The sequence below is a fragment of the Ricinus communis genome, chromosome 6, assembly GCF_019578655.1.
Source record: "Ricinus communis isolate WT05 ecotype wild-type chromosome 6, ASM1957865v1, whole genome shotgun sequence".
NCBI classification, from domain to species: Eukaryota; Viridiplantae; Streptophyta; class Magnoliopsida; order Malpighiales; family Euphorbiaceae; genus Ricinus; species Ricinus communis.
Genome location: NC_063261.1, coordinates 23,337,096 through 23,355,725, shown reverse-complemented (window position 1 = coordinate 23,355,725; position 18,630 = coordinate 23,337,096). Strand labels below are relative to the sequence as shown.

The 18,630-nt window shown below is 32.2% G+C and overlaps 3 protein-coding genes across 3 annotated transcripts; all 3 read left to right on the top strand.

The window, feature by feature from the left end:
• The first annotated feature begins 5,312 nt into the window (after positions 1 to 5,312).
• On the top strand, positions 5,313 to 8,362 carry LOC8261650 (receptor-like cytoplasmic kinase 176). The gene is made up of 6 exons (XM_002533102.4): positions 5,313 to 5,668; positions 6,370 to 6,680; positions 6,932 to 7,067; positions 7,180 to 7,322; positions 7,410 to 7,533; positions 7,728 to 8,362. The coding sequence occupies exons 1-6, from the start codon at positions 5,617 to 5,619 to the stop codon at positions 8,192 to 8,194; spliced, it is 1,233 nt and encodes a 410-aa protein (XP_002533148.1). The 5' UTR covers positions 5,313 to 5,616; the 3' UTR covers positions 8,195 to 8,362.
• Positions 8,363 to 9,241: 879 nt separating this feature from the next.
• On the top strand, positions 9,242 to 12,936 carry LOC8261649 (probable dual-specificity RNA methyltransferase RlmN). The gene is made up of 10 exons (XM_002533103.4): positions 9,242 to 9,567; positions 9,687 to 9,762; positions 9,863 to 9,960; positions 10,052 to 10,153; positions 10,248 to 10,334; positions 10,457 to 10,573; positions 11,071 to 11,174; positions 11,730 to 11,869; positions 11,981 to 12,117; positions 12,221 to 12,936. Exons 1-10 carry the CDS (start codon positions 9,343 to 9,345, stop codon positions 12,395 to 12,397), a joined length of 1,263 nt encoding a protein of 420 aa, XP_002533149.1. The 5' UTR covers positions 9,242 to 9,342; the 3' UTR covers positions 12,398 to 12,936.
• Positions 12,937 to 13,576: 640 nt separating this feature from the next.
• On the top strand, positions 13,577 to 18,059 carry LOC8261651 (serine/arginine-rich SC35-like splicing factor SCL30). Its single transcript, XM_002533104.3, has 8 exons — positions 13,577 to 13,823; positions 14,409 to 14,581; positions 14,692 to 14,769; positions 15,690 to 15,854; positions 15,958 to 15,995; positions 16,969 to 17,041; positions 17,127 to 17,306; positions 17,741 to 18,059. Exons 2-8 carry the CDS (start codon positions 14,418 to 14,420, stop codon positions 17,838 to 17,840), a joined length of 798 nt encoding a protein of 265 aa, XP_002533150.1. The 5' UTR covers positions 13,577 to 13,823; positions 14,409 to 14,417; the 3' UTR covers positions 17,841 to 18,059.
• The last annotated feature ends 571 nt before the right edge of the window (positions 18,060 to 18,630 follow it).

Sequence of the window (18,630 nt, the reverse complement as noted above, 5' to 3'; positions counted from 1 at the left end):
CTGGACCTCTAAAATGGGGGTTCTAGGGTTTGTTCAAATATGAATTTAGAATGTATATAACACATGTGACAAACCAAAAGCATGCATTACATTATTCAGCTGTTAGTCCTTAGTATCATACAAGCTGTCTCATGTATGTACATTTAGACCCAAAACCCAAAAGCCTAAATTGTTCAGTGGTGAGTATAAATTGTCTTATATAATTTACATTTAGACATTGTTTGGATGGAGAAATTTTATGAAATTCATAGATTTACATTGTGTTTGGTATTAAATGAATTCTATAATAATTAATGGAATTTTTTTGTAAATTTATATTTTATTATACTGGAGGTACTAAAAATTTATTTAAAATTCTACTGCAACTAAATCCTTAGAATTTGATTAATATTCTTTTTTATTATTTATAAAAATTCTCTTAATTTAAATATATCCTTACTATTTTCATTCTCCTCTTTTTTTTTTTATTATAAAAAAAAACTCTATTTCTTTCCTTATCTCTTTAATAACTTTTATATTTATTATATATCGCACCAAATAAATAAATTCATTTACAAATAATTCTACTAAAAATTTATCAATAAATAAACTAAAGTTTCTTTTTGTAAATTTAACCAAACACAATCTACTAAATTCATTATTTGGAAAGAAGAGAGGAAGTCCCAGCCCATACTAGATTTCCAATTTAAAAAAACAATCCCCACCTGTAAAATCCTTCATTTTTTAAGCTTCAATCAACTTGCTTTTAAGTCTTTTTTATTTTTAGTTTCTTCAAACCAAAAGGTTAAACACAGCTAAAAGAAGACCTTTAAATTAAATTTTTTTTTTTTCAATAAGAACAAAGAACAATTTCAAGAATCACTGTTGCTAAAGGTAGAAGAAAAGAAAGAACAGTTTGAACCAATTTGCAGTGCTCTTGACTTGTATTTGAAAAACCTGCACTGCTATATAATCATCCCTGTGCATGTTTGCATTATTCGAATTGATGCAACCAATCAAGTTGAGGAAAACCAAGAAATCAAATCACAGAAGAAAACATTTATATGATTCTCGTGTGATTCTTTAATGGACAGGTGACTCTGTACATTGTAGCAGGTCTTTCAATTTCTAGAAGAAGAAGAAAAAGGGATCTATGCATATTATAAAATTGATTAATCTCCAAGAAATAATATTATTAAATACGTGAGCATGCAGTAGAAATTAATAAAGAAGGGTCAAAGAATGGCAATCATGAATCTTTTTCTTCTTTTTTTTTTTTTTTTTTAAATAAAAGTGAAAAATTTAATCACAGTCACGAAGAAAAACATGTCTCCTTCTTTTCATTCTTTCTAAAAAGTCAAACCTAAAGTTTGGCTTCACAAGATTTGATTTTCTTTTTCCTAATTTCCCATATTTAACCTTTATGTCATTCTTATATGTAAAAAGTCAAACCCTTAAAGTCTGGCTTCACACGAGTTGATTTCTTTTTCTTTGCCACATTTAATTACGACTTCCATCCATTCTCATATTTATCCTTCTACCCACCTTAGCTAATTCTTTTAAGTAAACGAAAATGCTAAATATCTCATCTATTTTTTTTAATTAATTTTTTGATATATTATATATAATATTTTTATGAAATTTATATAAATTAAATTTTTTAATCGAAAACGGAGTCACTTTCTTTTTTTAATTTTATTGGTTTCTTTTTATTTTTATCAAAATTTTAACCTGAGATTAATGAATAGTCTTATAAAAGTGTTATATGTCATATTAGATGGACAATAATTTAACTAAAAATATGAGTTGGTTAAGATTACTTTTCTTTAAAATACAAATACAAGTGGGAAACAAGAGATTGCCAATCTTCTTTCTTTTTTTCTAGTACTGTTTGTATTTAGATGAAATAATTATAAATTTAATATCTTAACTTTTCGATTTTTTCTATTTCAGTGTTTAGATTATTATTTTGTTCAATCAAATGTCTGAACTTATTAATTTATATATATTATGGTGTCTCGTACATATTTTATACTTAAAGTAATAATTTAATTCATTTTACATATGAAATGATCTAAATATATCCTTACTCATAATTTTTTCTATTTGTTAACTTTTTTATTTTTTTATTCTTTAACATATTTTCTTTTAGCACTAAAAAATATTATATTAAAATTTTTTAATTTTTATTTATTTTTGAAAACAGAAATTTACTCATCTTTTTTTATTTCTAAACATTATTGTTTTAGAACACTTAATACTTTCCTCTTTCTTCCCTTATTGGTTTAAGGTAAAAGAATATATTTTATTTTTATCTTTTGAATGAATGTACCAAAAAATAGAAAAAATAAATAATATTTACTTTTTTTTAATTTTATTTGAATGAATGAGAAAAATAAAATAAGTTTACTTTTTTTAATTTCTTGAGAAATAAATAAATTTTAAAAAAGTAATATTAAAAATGGATAAAAATAAAAAAAAATAAAAATGATATTATTCTAAAGAAAGGTATTTAAATCAATTTATTATTCAAAATAAGTTAAGTAGATATTTTAATCTGTAAAATTGACTAGAGACACTATATTGAATATTTTTAATAAATTTAATCATTTAATTGAACAAAAAAGTAATCTGTAAAAGGTTTTCTTTTCCTTTTTTTTTTTTGTTTTAAAGGATTTTCTTTTTTCTTTTTCTTTTAAAAAAAAAAACCTGTGGAAAAAATTTCCATTTTCGTCTACAAACTACAATGACGTCATGCATGATCCTGCTGTTGGTGACCTATTTTAGGGCACGAGCATCATCATCATCAGACACCATTGGTACGGCTGAGTTTGGTTTGGTAAGTATTTGGAAAGAAAAACAGCTAATTGTAATGATAAAAGAAATTAATTAATTATTGTTTGAGTGCAAATTTATATTAACTATAAACCATTAATATCATGATTTGGTTTGATCATTGAACTCAAAATCATATATGTGTTGTAATTGAGTCAACTCTAGTTATTAAATATGTGAACACACTAGAAACAATATTAGAAAGGTTAGCTGAAACTAAAGTAAAATGTGTCAACACTTATAATTTCAAGGGCATTTTTATACGAAAATAGAATTATTGTATATGAAGTAGCTGTTACATAAATAAATATTCTCCTTTCACCTAACTTTATGACTAAATAAATATGCAATGTACATACATTTATGTATAGGATATTCACTAGTTGGCTTTAGCCAAACTATTATATTATATTAAGTAATAAAATTCGAAATCCAACTTATTCGTTAAATAAATTAAGCCGAGAAAAAAATAAGATATAGTTATAAATAACACAAATTAAGTATAGTTTAATTGGTATTGAAATCGTTCTTTTAAGAATATAAGATACCATATTCGGTCGTGATACTGGAATTGTTTTCTTAAGAATATTAATATTGCTAATCACGCGTGTTAATTATTATTATAAAATTATTATTTTAAAAATATAAGATATCATATTCGGTTCTGGTACCGCAATTAATAAAAGTACAAAAATTATAAATAAACAATATAAGATGGATAGGTAGTTGTCAAAATGTTGAATTTTGAGGCATGCATGGCCCTACATCTAACAATGGTGTATACTTTTTATATAGAAGCTCAGATGATCAACTAGAGCACCTTATTCTTGCCATCAATAATAAATAAAAGTTGTACACAACTCGATCGTCTCTTTGTATTTTGTAAAGAAAATTTTTGTTTCTTGTTTGACAAAGAAAATTGGATATTTCCAATCCGATGGCCCAAATTAACTGCGGCCCTGCCTGCCCTGTCCTTCCTTGACAAAGCAAAGGAACAAGAAATATATATCCCATAATGTGAATCCCTTCATCCATGTGCAAGTCTATATAATTATATAGATATAGAATAGTGGATGAACAAAACTATTGAAATAAAGTACATTTTCTTGGTATGTTTTAAAGGGTGAGTACCTATATGAAATCAATCTATGGGTGGTTTGGTACTATTGGAAATCAAAAACCCCAAATGCATATTTGTATATCTGGATTTTGTTGACACTTTAAATTTTAATTATAATTTAATAAGTATTTTTGTTTTATTTTATTAATATTTTTTGGTACGTGACTTCATCCAATAAGTCTATATGCACTGCTCATAAGTGTTTAGATATTATAAAAATAAAATTTAGATATTTATTAATTTTTAAATTTAAATTTAAAATATGTATTTTATTGATTAGAAATTTTACAATTTTTTGCTCTACTTCTCATTTGGAAGGAAAAACAAAATGAAAGGATTTCTGTCTGGAATTTCATGCGAATAATAGAAGTTGAGATTTTGTAGAATAAGCTTAATTCAAGGCCAAATAAATGTTTATATCAAAGAAAAAAAAACATAGGCGAATGTTTGAAAAAGAAAAATGATTGAGGTTGAGTGAACAATTGCTTGTCTCCGGATTAAAAAAAAAAGAGTTAAGAATTCAAATTTTTAATAAATATTTATTCTTTGAAATCTTATTAAGATTATAATAAATTCAAGATGCAATAAAAAATGTACTTTAGTTATTATAAATTGAATGTCAATTTACTAGTGCTGAAATTTGATGCCTAAATTAAGTGTTTAGAATTTCTAATCCTAATAAGAGATATTTGGGTCTAAGTATTTTTAAACAATTAAGTGAGGTACCATCTATTTAGTGAGTGTAAACATTATGTAATCCATGTTAAAAAAAAAGAATTATTATATGTTGAGTTTAGGTCTTTAATTGCAGATTTATATTAGGTTGAGAATTTAGAGAAAGAATGTTTCCATCACATTTCCTAGACAAACTATTTGAGTATTGTCACTTGATTTAGTCAATTAGTAATTTTAGAAGCATGCATATATATATAAGTTTTAAAAGAATTTTAATTGTCTTTATAAAATAATTCAATTTCCTTATTAGACATTTCTTTAGTTATGAAATAAGTTTTTTTATCTATGTAAAAAGTATCATTCTTTTACTTTTTATTTTTTCATTCAAATCAATAGTTTCAGTAGCTTAATTAGTACTATAAACCATAAAATCCAAAACTTGGATAATTGGTGATGAAATCTAAATTTAGATTGCCTTTTAATAAATTATACCATCCACTAAAGAAAGTATTAAAGTACATGTGTACACATAGCATAGGCACATGCATATGAACAGAAAAAAAAAAGGACTTCCTTTTTCTCTTATCTGAAAATTTCCACTTGTAGATAAAAAAGAAAGCAAAAAGGCCTAGTCAACCATTTCACCTTTGTCCTTGGCAAGCCTCCCTTACTAAACACCAAAAACCATCCATCTGTCTATGATACTTGTTGCCTCTTACTTTCTTTTTCTTTTTCTTTCGTATATATATTCAGTCAAAGTATGCAATTGGCCAGTCATATTCGTGGGTGACAGCTATATTTCGTATAAATCTTTTTTCTGCTTTCACACTGGAATTCTCCTTCTCTGCTCCCCTCCTTCTGCTCGGTTCACAAGCTTCAGCTTTAGCTTCTTTGATTTGTTTTTGTAAAGTTTTCTTGAGTTGGGTTTGTGTTTGTTTTCTCAATCTTTAGCAGTTGGGAAGAGTGAAAGAACTCTGAAAGATTTCAGCTTTGAGGTTTTTGTGTTGATGGGTTCTTGCTTTAGTGTAAGAATCAAAGCTGAAAGTCCTCTTCATCATGGTATGTTGGTGTTTCTATTTTGTCACAGATCTTGATGCTAATTTGAGCTTTCTAATTATGAAATAATGGTTTTATTGTTTTGACCTTTTCTTCAAAATGGAGCTGTTTAGTCTTAATTAGTGAAACAGGAAAGCTTACAGCTTTAACTTACTTCTACTTTTGGGGGAAAGTATAATTATGTTGGCTTCTTTTTGTTTTTATTGTTGAGGGAACACATTAGTTTTCTGTTGGTTGCTGAGAAAAGGTAGGATAAGAACAGAAAGCAAGAAACATATAAGATTCATATTTAAGCTTCTAGATTTTAATTGCATTACTATTTTCATATGATTATAAAATTTTTGTCTGCCACCATAGAATTTTAGTTAATCTATTTGTTTCTGCGGGTTAGTAAGAGTATATACTAAACAAAATAGATAAAACACAAAAACCCCCTAGTCAATTTAGCCTAAATAAAAATATCTTTGGTATTCCTGACAAAGGGTTTTTATCTTCGAAGAAAGATAAACTGAGTTGTTCAGAGTTTTGCTTTCTAGGATTCCCTCGAATTTATTAGCAAGTTTGGCAAGTTATTTTATTTTCTTTTTAATAAACATTTAACATCTATGTGGTTAGAGGTAGAGATTCTAAGCAGAATGTTCATTTCTGATTTGGTTTTATAGATGTTTAGATGAAGTTATGGGATTTGGTATTTAATTGTGTAGGGGCAGACCCAAGAAATCGCAGCAAAGGTGGGCATGATGTCAGTGGATCTAGTAGTGCAGTGCCTTCAACTCCTCGGACAGAGGGTGAGATATTACAGTCCTCCAATTTGAAGAGCTTTAGCTTTAATGAACTAAAAGCAGCCACTAGGAACTTTCGTCCAGATAGTGTTTTAGGTGAAGGTGGATTTGGTTGTGTTTTCAAAGGATGGATTGATGAGCATTCGCTAACAGCTGCCAAGCCTGGAACAGGCATTGTCATTGCTGTGAAAAGGCTTAACCAAGAGGGTTTCCAGGGTCACCAGGAATGGCTGGTAAGTATTGCTTCTGACATTTGGCTTACTTACCTGTTCTTAAAGCTTTCATGGGTTCTTTCGTCAAAAACCTTCTACCTTCCTAATTGTTTTGTACTGCTTGAAAATGTTTTTGAAGAGTCACATCAACCCAGTTAGAATGATACAGATTAACAGCTTTGATGATCTTGCTCTTAGTAGCTCATGTACATATATGGTAACATTTAAAGACAGCATGATTGATAAAGTTTATGGTTTTTCTTGGAGTCTAGGCAGAAATCAACTACCTTGGTCAGTTAGATCACCCGAATCTTGTGAAATTGATTGGATACTGCTTAGAGGATGATCATCGACTTCTGGTTTATGAGTTTATGCCAAAGGGCAGCTTGGAGAACCACCTATTTAGAAGTGAGTAATATATATACTCTTTTGTATTGCCTTGTTAGTATTTTCAGCAAGGAGTGACTTTTGCCATCTCAAAACAAAACCGTCGTTTGTAATTTTAGTATTTCTGGAACAGGGGCTTCTTATGTTCAACCACTCTCTTGGAATCTCCGTATTCAGATTGCCCTTGACGCTGCTAAAGGCCTAGCTTTTCTTCACAGTGATAAGGCCAAAGTGATATACCGAGACTTTAAGGCCTCTAATATCCTGCTCGATTCAGTATGTGAAAATGTTCTAAATTTGGTTTTAGAGGATCCATAGTAGTTGCACTCTCTGACACATCTCTTTTCACATATAAAATGACAGAACTATAGAGCCAAACTCTCTGACTTTGGGTTGGCAAAGGATGGGCCAACAGGTAGTAAAAGCCATGTTTCAACAAGAGTAATGGGTACGTATGGGTATGCAGCTCCTGAATATATGGCCACAGGTATCTTTCTTTCCATTCACTACTCTGTTTTATGTTGACCATTTGACATTCCTGTTTCTTGTAGAAGAATTTGATTTTCTTCTATGTGCTTTGACTATCATCTTCATGATCAAATGTTTGTGCATCAGTTGAGATATGGCTATCTATTTGGTATGAATCATTGATATCTAACTTTTATTTTCTTTCTTATGAAGGTCATCTAACTAAAAAGAGTGACGTATACAGTTTTGGGGTTGTTCTCCTTGAAATGATATCAGGGAGGCGAGCTATAGACAAAAACAGGCCATCCAGAGAACAAAATTTAGTTGAGTGGGCAAGGCCTTATCTTGGCAATAAACGCAAAATTTTCCAAGTTATGGACGCTCGTGTTGAAGGCCAGTATTCATTGAAAGATGCACTAAAAGTGGCTAATCTTGCAGTCCAATGCATCTCACCAGAACCAAGGTTCAGACCGAAGATGGAAGAAGTGGTAAAAGCATTGGAACAATTGCTCGAGTCCAATGACAATGAGGGTTCAAGGGGCTCTCGACATGAAAGCCTCCGAAAGGTTAATCGAAATTCAAATAATGGTCCTAGATATCATAGGAAAAGTACAGCAGAAACTTGTGATGGAAAAGCTGCCTCTTATCCAAGGCCATCCGCTTCTCCTCTTCGTACATAAAAGAATAAAGATATTTTGATTAATCCTTTACTACTCACATCTATCAGAAGAAAATAACAAATTTGTGTTGAATGATCATTGTCTCATGTATACGGAGTATGTAATATAACAATCTCTTGTTGTATAGCTCTTGATTCCATATTATCATAACCTGATATTTGTTCCACATGTTTCCAGTCTTCTGTTTGTGATAACTGGTAACCTTGCAAATTTTATTTGAGGGAAACCCGAAGGTTCATTAATCATTATCATCTGCCATTGGCCAACAATCTCGTATGGTACAGATTTGGAAAGCTCAATCTGCAGAAAGTAGACTTGGGCTGCTGCCACTCTGCTAGCAAGGACAATAATTTTTCCTTGTTTCAGGAAATTGAAAGTCATCTGTAGGAATAGGTTCCTGCTGCCACTCCGCTGGCAAGGACAGCATTTTAGAACAGTCAGGAAATTCATTGCTTTGGAGTACTTGAGCCCCTACTCCCTTCTTGAGAAAACATATAAGATGAACAAGTTGAAATGAACTTAAACTTCAAAAAAATTTTAAATATAATTTCACATTTATCATAGCAATAACAAGCACTTCACAAATGTCAAAATATCAACCATGGAATGTTCAAGAATTATAACCATGGAATTTTCTTTTTTGTCTGCTGCTATTAACAATCACATAAAAGAATATTTCGAAAGTTTCCATAAATACCAAAAATGAAAAAGAAAAAGAAGAAGAAGAAGAAGAAGAATTCTATGCTTAAAATTCAAAATGGTTTAGTTTATCATATAGAACCTTGTGTATTGTAAAATCCTGATAGTTGATAAACATTTCTAACAACAAGCAATTTGACATCATTTCAATTCATAACATTTTATATCATATTCATAATTAATGGATTTAAATTATATTTCGTTTGAATTCATAACATTTGACATTGAATTCCAATTCTTTTAATCCTTCATATACACAATTACAGAAAATGCAAAAACTCAAGCCTTCACATTACATTATAATAATAACAAAGAAATTTAAAAAAAATCCCATCTTATGATCAAAATACACCAAATCAACAAGCAAGGGTAATATCGTCATTTCAGGTCAAAGGCTAAGGTTTTAGCTGAGGTTTTTGTGTTCCTTTACGAAGCAACAAGCAGAAAAGATGATTACCACTTCAATGGCGATGCTCTCACACGTTTGCTCCTTACCTATCGCACGTGCCATTCACCGTCCTCTGTCTCTCACCGCTATATCCTCCCGTAGCCTCTCTACTGCCACCAGCGCCACTGCCGCCGCATCTCCTCCACGTGGCTCTCAAGTAGACCCTCACGTCCTTCTTGGCATGTCCGAACCGGAACTTCAACAGCTCGCCGCCGATTTCGGCCAGGTAAAATAAACTTATTGAATCTGTTTGGTTACAAAAGGAAACGTAAGATAAAGAATATAATTGTGGAATTTAAGAAATACAAAGTTAACTAATAAATTAAGCATTTATAATTTGTTTAGCAAAGCTACAGAGGGAAGCAACTTCATCATCTAATTTACCAGAGAAAAGTTAAAGAAATTCAAGATTTTAGTCAACGTGAGTTTTTCTCTTTTTTCTTTGTCTTTATTTTCATTTTCTTTTCTATATAAACTTGAATTAATTTGATTATTTTAATTTTTATTGTTGCGGTAAAAAGTGCCTCAGGCATTCAGAAACGAACTTCAAGAAGCAGGATGGAGAGTTGGAAGGTCACCAATTTACCGTACTGTTACTGCTGCTGATGGCACTGTTAAGGTTAAGAATGTGATTTTGTGTAACTTGATAGAAATTTTGTGAAGTGAGTATTTTCTTATTTACTTTAGCTTGATATTTGACCTTGTTGTAGTTACTGATAAAGTTGGAGGACAATAGATTGATCGAAACTGTTGGTATACCAATACAAGATGAGAAAGGTCCAGTGCGGCTTACTGCATGTATTTCATCTCAGGTGATTTTCTAACTTAATGAATAATTTATTTTTATGTTTTCTGCTCTTGATTTTTTGACAAGTACACCATAGATTTGTTGTTTTGATTGTTTAGGTTGGTTGTCCATTGCGCTGCTCATTTTGTGCCACTGGTAAAGGAGGATATTCAAGAAATCTTAAAAGGCATGAAATTGTTGAGCAGGTCTGTTTCACATCTCCCTATATGTATATATCATCAGTTCATCACTCTGTCAGTGTACGACCATTAGGGTGTTATATCTTCAGATGACAAATACGTGCCCTGTGCACAATTTATGTGCCCAGGTCCTGGCTATTGAGGAGATCTTCAAAAATAGAGTGACAAATGTAGTCTTCATGGGAATGGGTGAACCGATGTTGAACTTGAAGTCAGTACTTGAAGCACACCGATGCTTGAATAAGGTTTGTGGTTGATTGTCTCCATCAGTTATTATTTAATGCTACTTGCCTATCTATGATTAGAATTTTAAATATCCATTGAAGTCAGTACTTGAAGCACACCAATGCTTGAATAAGGTTTGTTGTCGTTTGTTTCCATGAGTTATTATTTCATGCTTCTTGCCTATCTATGATTAGAATATTAAACATCAATCATCTTTCTTCTCATTCATATTTTTTCTTTTCATATTTTCATTTTTTAATCTGGTTAGCTTCTTTTCCTTCTGTAACACATAAAGAGTTAATAGAATCAAGCTTAGTTATTCTCTTTAAATTCATTGTATATAGATTTGTAGATTTAGGAGTTCTATTGAATCCGTGATAATGAATTATAGAACCAGGAAACTTGCTTCCAAGATGTGCTATAATGTGATTATCAACATGGATTTTGGCAAATTTATCCTTTGAAATAATTATCATCATCTGGAAACTCATGCAAGGCTGTTATTTTTGTTTTTCAGGATGTGCAAATTGGACAAAGAATGATTACAATTTCTACTGTGGGGGTCCCAAACACAATTAAAAAGCTGGCTTCTCACAAGCTTCAGTCAACACTGGCTCTGAGGTATTTCATTTTAAGAATAGTTGAATGTGTGGTTGAATAATTCAGCTGATCTCTAAATGATGTCATCTCTTTCTGCAATTGAGCTGCTTAGTTGATGTATGTGTGTTTAAAAATAAAGAAGCAATAAAATCTTTTATGCTGTTGAGCATCCATTATGATTCATTTCATCATTCCGTGTTCCTCCAATTGAATTATTTTTAATTTTAGCTTTAAAAGTGCAAGGTATCCTTACCCCTTGAATATTTTTGCAGTTGTAAATTCTTACCCAAATACTGGTAAAAAATTTGTGGATTCTCTTGAAATTTATGATTTAACTAGCAGTTACATTCAAGTTTTTTGCTCAATTGTATAAGAGATTAAAAGTTCAGTTCGGACAATAATTATTTGCTTTTGCTATGATCTCCCTGCTTTGCTTTTCCCATTATGCAAATTTCTAGAAGCTTTATTTATTCTTTTTTTTGCTTTTATGTTCTTGTGGCATTTTATTCTAATTGCTTTCTCAAAATAAAAATTTTTTCTGCTTGTGATGACATTTTCTCATTCTTCCCGAGTCAGCTTACATGCTCCAAATCAGAAACTTAGAGAAACAATTGTGCCAAGTGCAAAGTCTTACCCTCTGGATGCAATTATGAAAGATTGCAGGGACTACTTCCTTGAAACAAGTCGACGAGTGTCCTTCGAGTATGCACTTTTAGGTACTATATTTTCATTTCAATGAAACATTTTGCCTCCATCCCCCCTTGTGCACTTGAGGGTGTACAACAGAAAGCTGATTTCTTAAAACAAATTTGCCATTTGTCTCTCAGCTGGGGTCAATGATAGAGCAGAGCATGCAAAAGAACTTGCTGAATTACTCCATGAGTGGGGACGTGGTTCTCATGTGAATCTGATACCTTTCAATCCAATTGAAGGCTCTGATTATCAACGACCATCCAAAAAGGCGGTATGACCATGTGTCCTTTTTACGCTTGCAGAAGAACAAATGATAACACTTTGTTCTATTCATCCTTTATAATTATCTCATTATTTTTTCTCTTATTTGGCAGGTGCAAGCATTTGCAGCTGCTTTGGAATCTCGTAAAATCACTGTAAGTGTACGTCAAACAAGAGGCATGGACGCTAGTGCAGCTTGTGGTCAGCTAAGAAATGAATTCCAGAAAAGTCCTTTACTTGCTGATTCTGACAGCTTACAATCAGAACCAGAAATTGCAGTTGCGTGCTGATGCCTCGGTCACACTAGTCGTCTTCTTGCATACTAGATTCTGGCATTTACACACTCTTTAATTCTCTCCCATCCTGGAGAAGTATACTGTTTGATGACCAGGACCAGGCTAATTCGGTCTTCAGCAAAACTAGTTATGGCATCTGCTGTCTAAGCAGCCAAGAGTCGACTTCTTTTGAACATGATGCAGAAATTAAAAAGGTGAAATAGATGGGTATTTTCTGCTGATTCGCCAACGTGCTGGAATATAAATAGCCTTCCTACGTGACTGAAGAATGGAGGACACGCTATCTCATACACTACTACGTAGTTTTGTGGCAAAAGAGAAAGGAGAAACCGTAAGAGTGGTACCTGTGATTTGAAGACAAATTTGCTTCCCCCAGGCCGAGACTGCTGCGGATTATTCTAGCGCACACCATTTTTTAATTAGATAAGACATGGATGATGTATTTTCGACGACATTTCACTCCAGAAAGTAAAACCTTGCTGTTATTGTAAAATATAGCTCCACTTGAAATCAGAAAAGCAAATTGAAATTCATTGTCTGATATTATTATTGTTCTGTCCTGAGTTTGGTCGAAATCTATAAATTTTTTTATATTTATTTGTAAATTTAAAATTTATATTTATTTGTAAATTTTAACAAAATAAATAAAATTTTTAAATAAATTTTATATTAATAAATTAATATTTCATATACTAAAATATCTTTTCAATTTATCAATATATTTATTTTATTTTTTTTCTAACGTTTTTTTCATAAATAAAATAAATTTTTTAATATATTTTTACTAAATATAGCAGTAAGATTTAATGGAATATATATCATTGGTCATTTTGTTTTAATTCATATGAGGTTGAATTTAATGTAGTTTATTATTGTAATATTTATGAGTAGGTGGATTGAGATTTGAATTTGAGAATTTTTTACCACTTTTTATTTGACTTCATTTTTAGCCTTTCTATTAACTAATATTATTTCAAATCTAAATTTTGCAAATTAATGATGTTTTAGACGGGGAATGTAATTTACAGGACAAAGAAAAAAAGAAAATTGAAAATTGAAAATTGAAAATTGAAAATTGATTGACGTTCCGTGGATGAATAGGCCTACCTCAACTCTCTTATCCAAGCAACAAAGGCCCCAAAAGACATGTTTTGGACAAAATCTTACCAAAATCGAATGATAAACCGGGTCAACCCAACCCGACTCAGAATCTAATTGGAGTCTAATTTCTAGGGTTTATAAAAATAGAAATAAAAGACCTCTTCGTCTTTAACCTCTTTGTAAAACGACAAAACTTGTAGAACTCAACAAGAGTAGTATAATACCAGTGAGCAAAATCAACCTTCAGATCTAAGTATAACAGCTTCGCTTGATCGCTTCTCTCTCTTGATAATCTCTTTTCTCTTTATCTTCGTCACAGGTAATAATCATCAAATTTTTTCTTTTCTTTTTCTTTTTTTGACAGTTAATTGAAAAAAAGCCTAATTGTCTGTTTGTTTGATAATTCAAAGAATTCGAAACTGGAATCTGTTGTCTGATTGTTTTTCTTGAAATTATAAGATATTGCTGTTCCTGTTTGGGGTTAAAGTTTCGATACTTAGGTTTATTTTTTATACGTTTGATCTTTCATATAATAAGTTTACCTTTGGTGTTTTTATAAATTTTTTGCTGATAATCACAAGGTCTTATTACTAATTAATATGTTCTCTTTTGTTTTTATTTTTAACTTAGCTTCTTCATAGTAATTATTCAAGGTTATGGAGGAGAAAGAGTAATTTTTTTTTTTTGTATTTATTTTAATTTACACTAAAAATGCTAGAGTTATGCCTGAGATTCATGTAAATGTGGCTTGAATTGTCATGCCTTAGATTTATTTGAATTTTTTTGTTAAGGACAAAATTATGATTATGATGTGGTAGCCTATTATGGTGTTATTACAAATTTTAGTTTGTCAGTGAAAATTTGGAAGTGCATTAGATTGATCTGACGGTGATTGTATTGATAGGCGCATAACATGAGAAGGTACAGTCCACCCTATTATAGTCCTCCCAGGAGAGGGTATGGGGGCCGAGGAAGAAGCCCGCCAAGGAGAGGACATGGAGGTGGTGGTGGATATGGGAGACGCAAGGAGCAGAATCATGGAAGTCTCCTGGTTCGAAACATCCCTCTGGATTGCCGGTAATTTTGTACTTCATCACCTTGTCTTTTTCTTCCTTTATTTTTCCCTTTTTGTAGTTTTAAAGGGATCCCATAGGTTTTTTCTTGATTTGTGCTCTTGCTGTTTGTAGACCAGAAGAACTTCGAGCTCCATTCGAGAGATTTGGAGTTGTTAGGGATGTGTATATTCCAAAGGACTATTACACAGGGTGAGCTTTTCTTCCGGGAGTAAGGCAAAGCGTGTTTTAATGTTCTGGTTTGTGTATTTGCTGTATCTCTGGTACTTTTTCTAGGTACAGCAGGCTTGTTACGATAGAAAATGACTTCTCTTTTTTCTTTTCTTTCTTGTTGGAGCTACTTTATATAACATAAAGTCGATGTAGATAGAAAATTAACGTCTGAACCGCATTCTAAACTATTTGTCCCAGTGTTCATTTTCTTTTTTATAGTGAATTAAATTTTGAACTGGTTTGTCAGGGGGTATGTTGGTTTGAAGTTAAAATCAAGACCAAGCCCCACAATTGATGAAGGCCTACTGTTTATCATTCCATAACATATTGGTTTCAAAGGTGTTAGAGAGTAATGGTCATATGGTCTAAAGTTAAAATCAAGACCAAGCCCCACAATTGATGAAGGCATACTGTTTGTTATTCCTTAACATATTGGTCTCAAGGGTGTTAAAGAGTAATGTTGAAATGAAGAATGTTCCTCTGTGGAGAAATTATTTAATTATACAATCACTAGAAGTTTGATGAGGGGGAAGAATTGAGTTTTGATCAATTGAAGACAACTTGTGGAGACTTTTAAGTTTGGGAAACGTTGATTTCAAGTGCGTCTTATATTTACAAGCATGTGAAGAGTATTCAAGTCACTTGCCTCTTTTGAAGTTGCCTTTCATACTTTTAAAGAAAAGGTTAGCGACTAAGCCTGCTTTATGTAAATTCAGTGCCATGTGCCCAAGTGCTCCAGAGCTAAATTTTAGATATTTAAGAGGTGGTGTACAAATACTTGTATAATTTCAAAAGATAAGTCGTCCGAATTTAGTAAGTTGCTGCTATCAGACATTTCAATGTTCGTGTTCACTATTATTTGTTCCCTTCTTGATGATTTTCCATGATTTATTATGCAGAGAACCTCGTGGGTTTGCATTTGTGCAGTTTGTAGATACATATGATGCCATGGAAGCTCAGCATCGTATGAATGGGCAAATTTTTGCTGGAAGGGAAATATCTGTGGTGGTAGCTGCAGAGACAAGGAAGAGACCTGAGGAGATGCGCCAAAGGTCTAGGATTGGGTAATATGTCTCTTAACATCCTCACTGGCACACACTATAAGACCTTACTTTTACGATTCCTTGTTTTGTCAGAGATTTCGCTGACATTTTGTACATTTCGCAGAAGACCATCAGGCTATGGAGGAAGATCATCTTATTATGGTATATTCTGCTATCACCACTCAAGATTTTGTTTTCAGAGGCTCTGTTTATTAAAGTGGTTGTCCTCATTTTGATTACCATTGCACATTTTCATGTGATTGCAAGTTTTCTGTTTCCTTCCTGGCTGATTTCTTATAGTGTTGTCATTTTTTTAACCTTTTCTATATTGATAATGATAAAAGAAGCTTAATCCTAGCAACCAGCAGACCGCTTCTATCAGTGAATTTTGTGAAGTGGGGAACTTGTTCACCAGCATTTCTTCAGGGCTGCATAAAAGTCGATATATATGCTCTTAGGCTGCCTTTAATCTGATGGGTTTAGGCCCCCTCATTTGCTCGAAATCTTGTATGAGATAGGCCTAGCATTAGGTCAGCTTATTCACCAGTTGCTAGTTTAGTTATCTTGATGTTAGCACAGTATTTGTTTTCCCTTTTCATAATGGAGAGCACTCAAACGGGGCGGGGAATGCTCTTAGTCTATGGCCATGCATGATTTTTACTGATTTGAATTTTTCAAGGTAAATGATTATTCTTCACAAAATTAAATGCTTGAATCAATAGTTATTTTGCGGCTGTACTAATGGATATTAATGATTCCCATTTACATGTGAATCTGTATGTATTTTCTTATACTGTGTAAGGTTCACTGTTCAAGTATTCGTATTGGCTTTGTTATTGTTGGAAGTAATATCACACTTAGGAGTGCTTGTTAAAATTTCCACTGTTTTTAGAAAGTTTGATTAGATTAAATTTAAGACTTTATGCTGGTAATAAAGCTTGAAATTGAGGATTTTAGTTTTAACTTTCCCCAGATAAAAATGAAAATTTTATAGTAAATATCATTCAGTTTTCTAATTGAATGGTGAAATACTATGTTGGTTTCAATGCTTATATGAATGTCCTTTTGTTCAGTATCAAAATTTCTTACTGTTCCCAATAGAAGTAGTTACCGTTCTGTATCCAATTTGCTTCAGGACGCTCCCGGTCTCGTTCATTATCACACTCCCCTCGACATCATTTAGGTTCTAGGTCTCGATACCGCTCAAGGTAAGCATTCATATGTTCAACTTGACATCACTTGTTATCATACATGTAAGAGTTGGTTAATTGATGGGCAATTAAATGGTGGCAGGTCATTCTCTCCTGCACCGAGACGGCGGGACTATTCTGCTTCCCCTGGTCGAAGGCATGCAGACCATGCCAGATCTCCCAGTGGTCTTCCCCCAGGGCGAGATGGCGACCACATTCACAGGTCATATTCGCCAGGTTATCGCCCAGATGGCCCAGATGGATATGGCCCTGGTTATGGCGAGTAAGTGGAATTTCTTTATGTCTACTTATTTGATTTCCGGGTTATGTCTCAGTGCTATCTATACCAAATCCCATGTCTTTTTTGTATTGGACAAGATGGAGAAGTGTTCTTTCATTTTGCCACAAGCGAAAGGAATAAATGATCCATTGTGAAAATCATCCTTAGCACTTGTATAACACTGCAAGCAATGGTAGTTGCAGGAGTACATTGCTTGATTTTAAAATACTGACTAGGTGAATTATTATATATTTATCAGTTCCAAGTCGGTATTGTTCAAGTTAACAATGCTTGTTGGATGCATACTGCATAGTTGTGCTGCTTCCTGAGCATGGAATGGTGGCCTGAACCATTATATTCTTGAATTTGTTTTTATGATAGCAGTTGGTCATTACTTTCTGATTTATGCAACTGAGTAAATATGTAAAATATTGTAGGAAACCTGCATATGATCCTGAGGAAGCACGAGCTTGGAGGCCATCACCCTCTGGATCTAGATCTAGGTCAGCAGATTTGTCACCCAGGCGCAGCAGATGAAACAAAACAAAACGGGTATAGAGGCTGTCATTTGGTTGCCAATTTCCATTTAGTGGATTGGTTGTAACATGATTTTCTATATCGAATTAAAAAGTTGAATCATCCAGTCGAATGTTAAGTTTTCTGAACCTTAAATACTTGTTTTCAGGAGTTTCCTGTAAAGAAAACCATGTTCATGTTAGTAGGCCAATGAGATAGTCCCATTTACCATGTCAAAAATTACTAATCTGGTTTGATGAAAATGTTCTCCACTTTGTAATGGCAACGTTCTGACTGGAGACCTCTGGATAATCAGGAGCTTAACGCTTAACGCTTAACGCTTAATTCAACCCTGTAAACATCTGATGGCACTTTAACTTTTATTTGAACCTATTAAGTTACCGGCAGACATTGATGTAACGAACCCATTTGTCTTTTTTTTCTTTTTCAATATTAAAACACCTTTGAATTGAAGGATTGCCAATTGATATTTTTAATTTTAATGTTCAATGACTTCTACTGAACACATTAGAAAACAAAGAGAAAGATAAGTAAATATATATAAAAGAAAAGGTAAGGTAAGGTGAATAAATAAAATTTTCTTTTGCAAATGTGTTTAGACATTGCGAAGATTTAAATTTTTATCTAAATTTTGCATCTTCAGTTTGATGCCCTATTTTAGTGCTGTTTACGAGGGTGGACTTTTAAATAATTAACACGTTGTGTAAGAATTATGGACAAAAGTATTATGCCAACCCGTCAAAGCAGTCATTAGTTGAAAAGTTACTGTCTAGACTGTAGTTTAGATGAT

Excerpts from the sequence above, each read along its gene's own strand:
- LOC8261650 (XM_002533102.4), top strand. The coding sequence starts at position 5,617 with ATGGGTTCTTGCTTTAGTGTAAGAATCAAAGCTGAAAGTCCTCTTCAT. Across the intron at positions 5,669-6,369 it reads TGAAAGTCCTCTTCATCATG|GGGCAGACCCAAGAAATCGC; the intron begins GTATGTTGGTGT and ends TTAATTGTGTAG. Across the intron at positions 7,534-7,727 it reads TCCTGAATATATGGCCACAG|GTCATCTAACTAAAAAGAGT; the intron begins GTATCTTTCTTT and ends TTTCTTATGAAG.
- LOC8261651 (XM_002533104.3), top strand. The coding sequence starts at position 14,418 with ATGAGAAGGTACAGTCCACCCTATTATAGTCCTCCCAGGAGAGGGTAT. Across the intron at positions 17,042-17,126 it reads AGGTCTCGATACCGCTCAAG|GTCATTCTCTCCTGCACCGA; the intron begins GTAAGCATTCAT and ends AAATGGTGGCAG. Across the intron at positions 17,307-17,740 it reads TATGGCCCTGGTTATGGCGA|GAAACCTGCATATGATCCTG; the intron begins GTAAGTGGAATT and ends AAAATATTGTAG.
- LOC8261649 (XM_002533103.4), top strand. The coding sequence starts at position 9,343 with ATGATTACCACTTCAATGGCGATGCTCTCACACGTTTGCTCCTTACCT. Across the intron at positions 9,568-9,686 it reads TCGCCGCCGATTTCGGCCAG|CAAAGCTACAGAGGGAAGCA; the intron begins GTAAAATAAACT and ends TAATTTGTTTAG. Across the intron at positions 10,335-10,456 it reads GGCATGAAATTGTTGAGCAG|GTCCTGGCTATTGAGGAGAT; the intron begins GTCTGTTTCACA and ends TTATGTGCCCAG.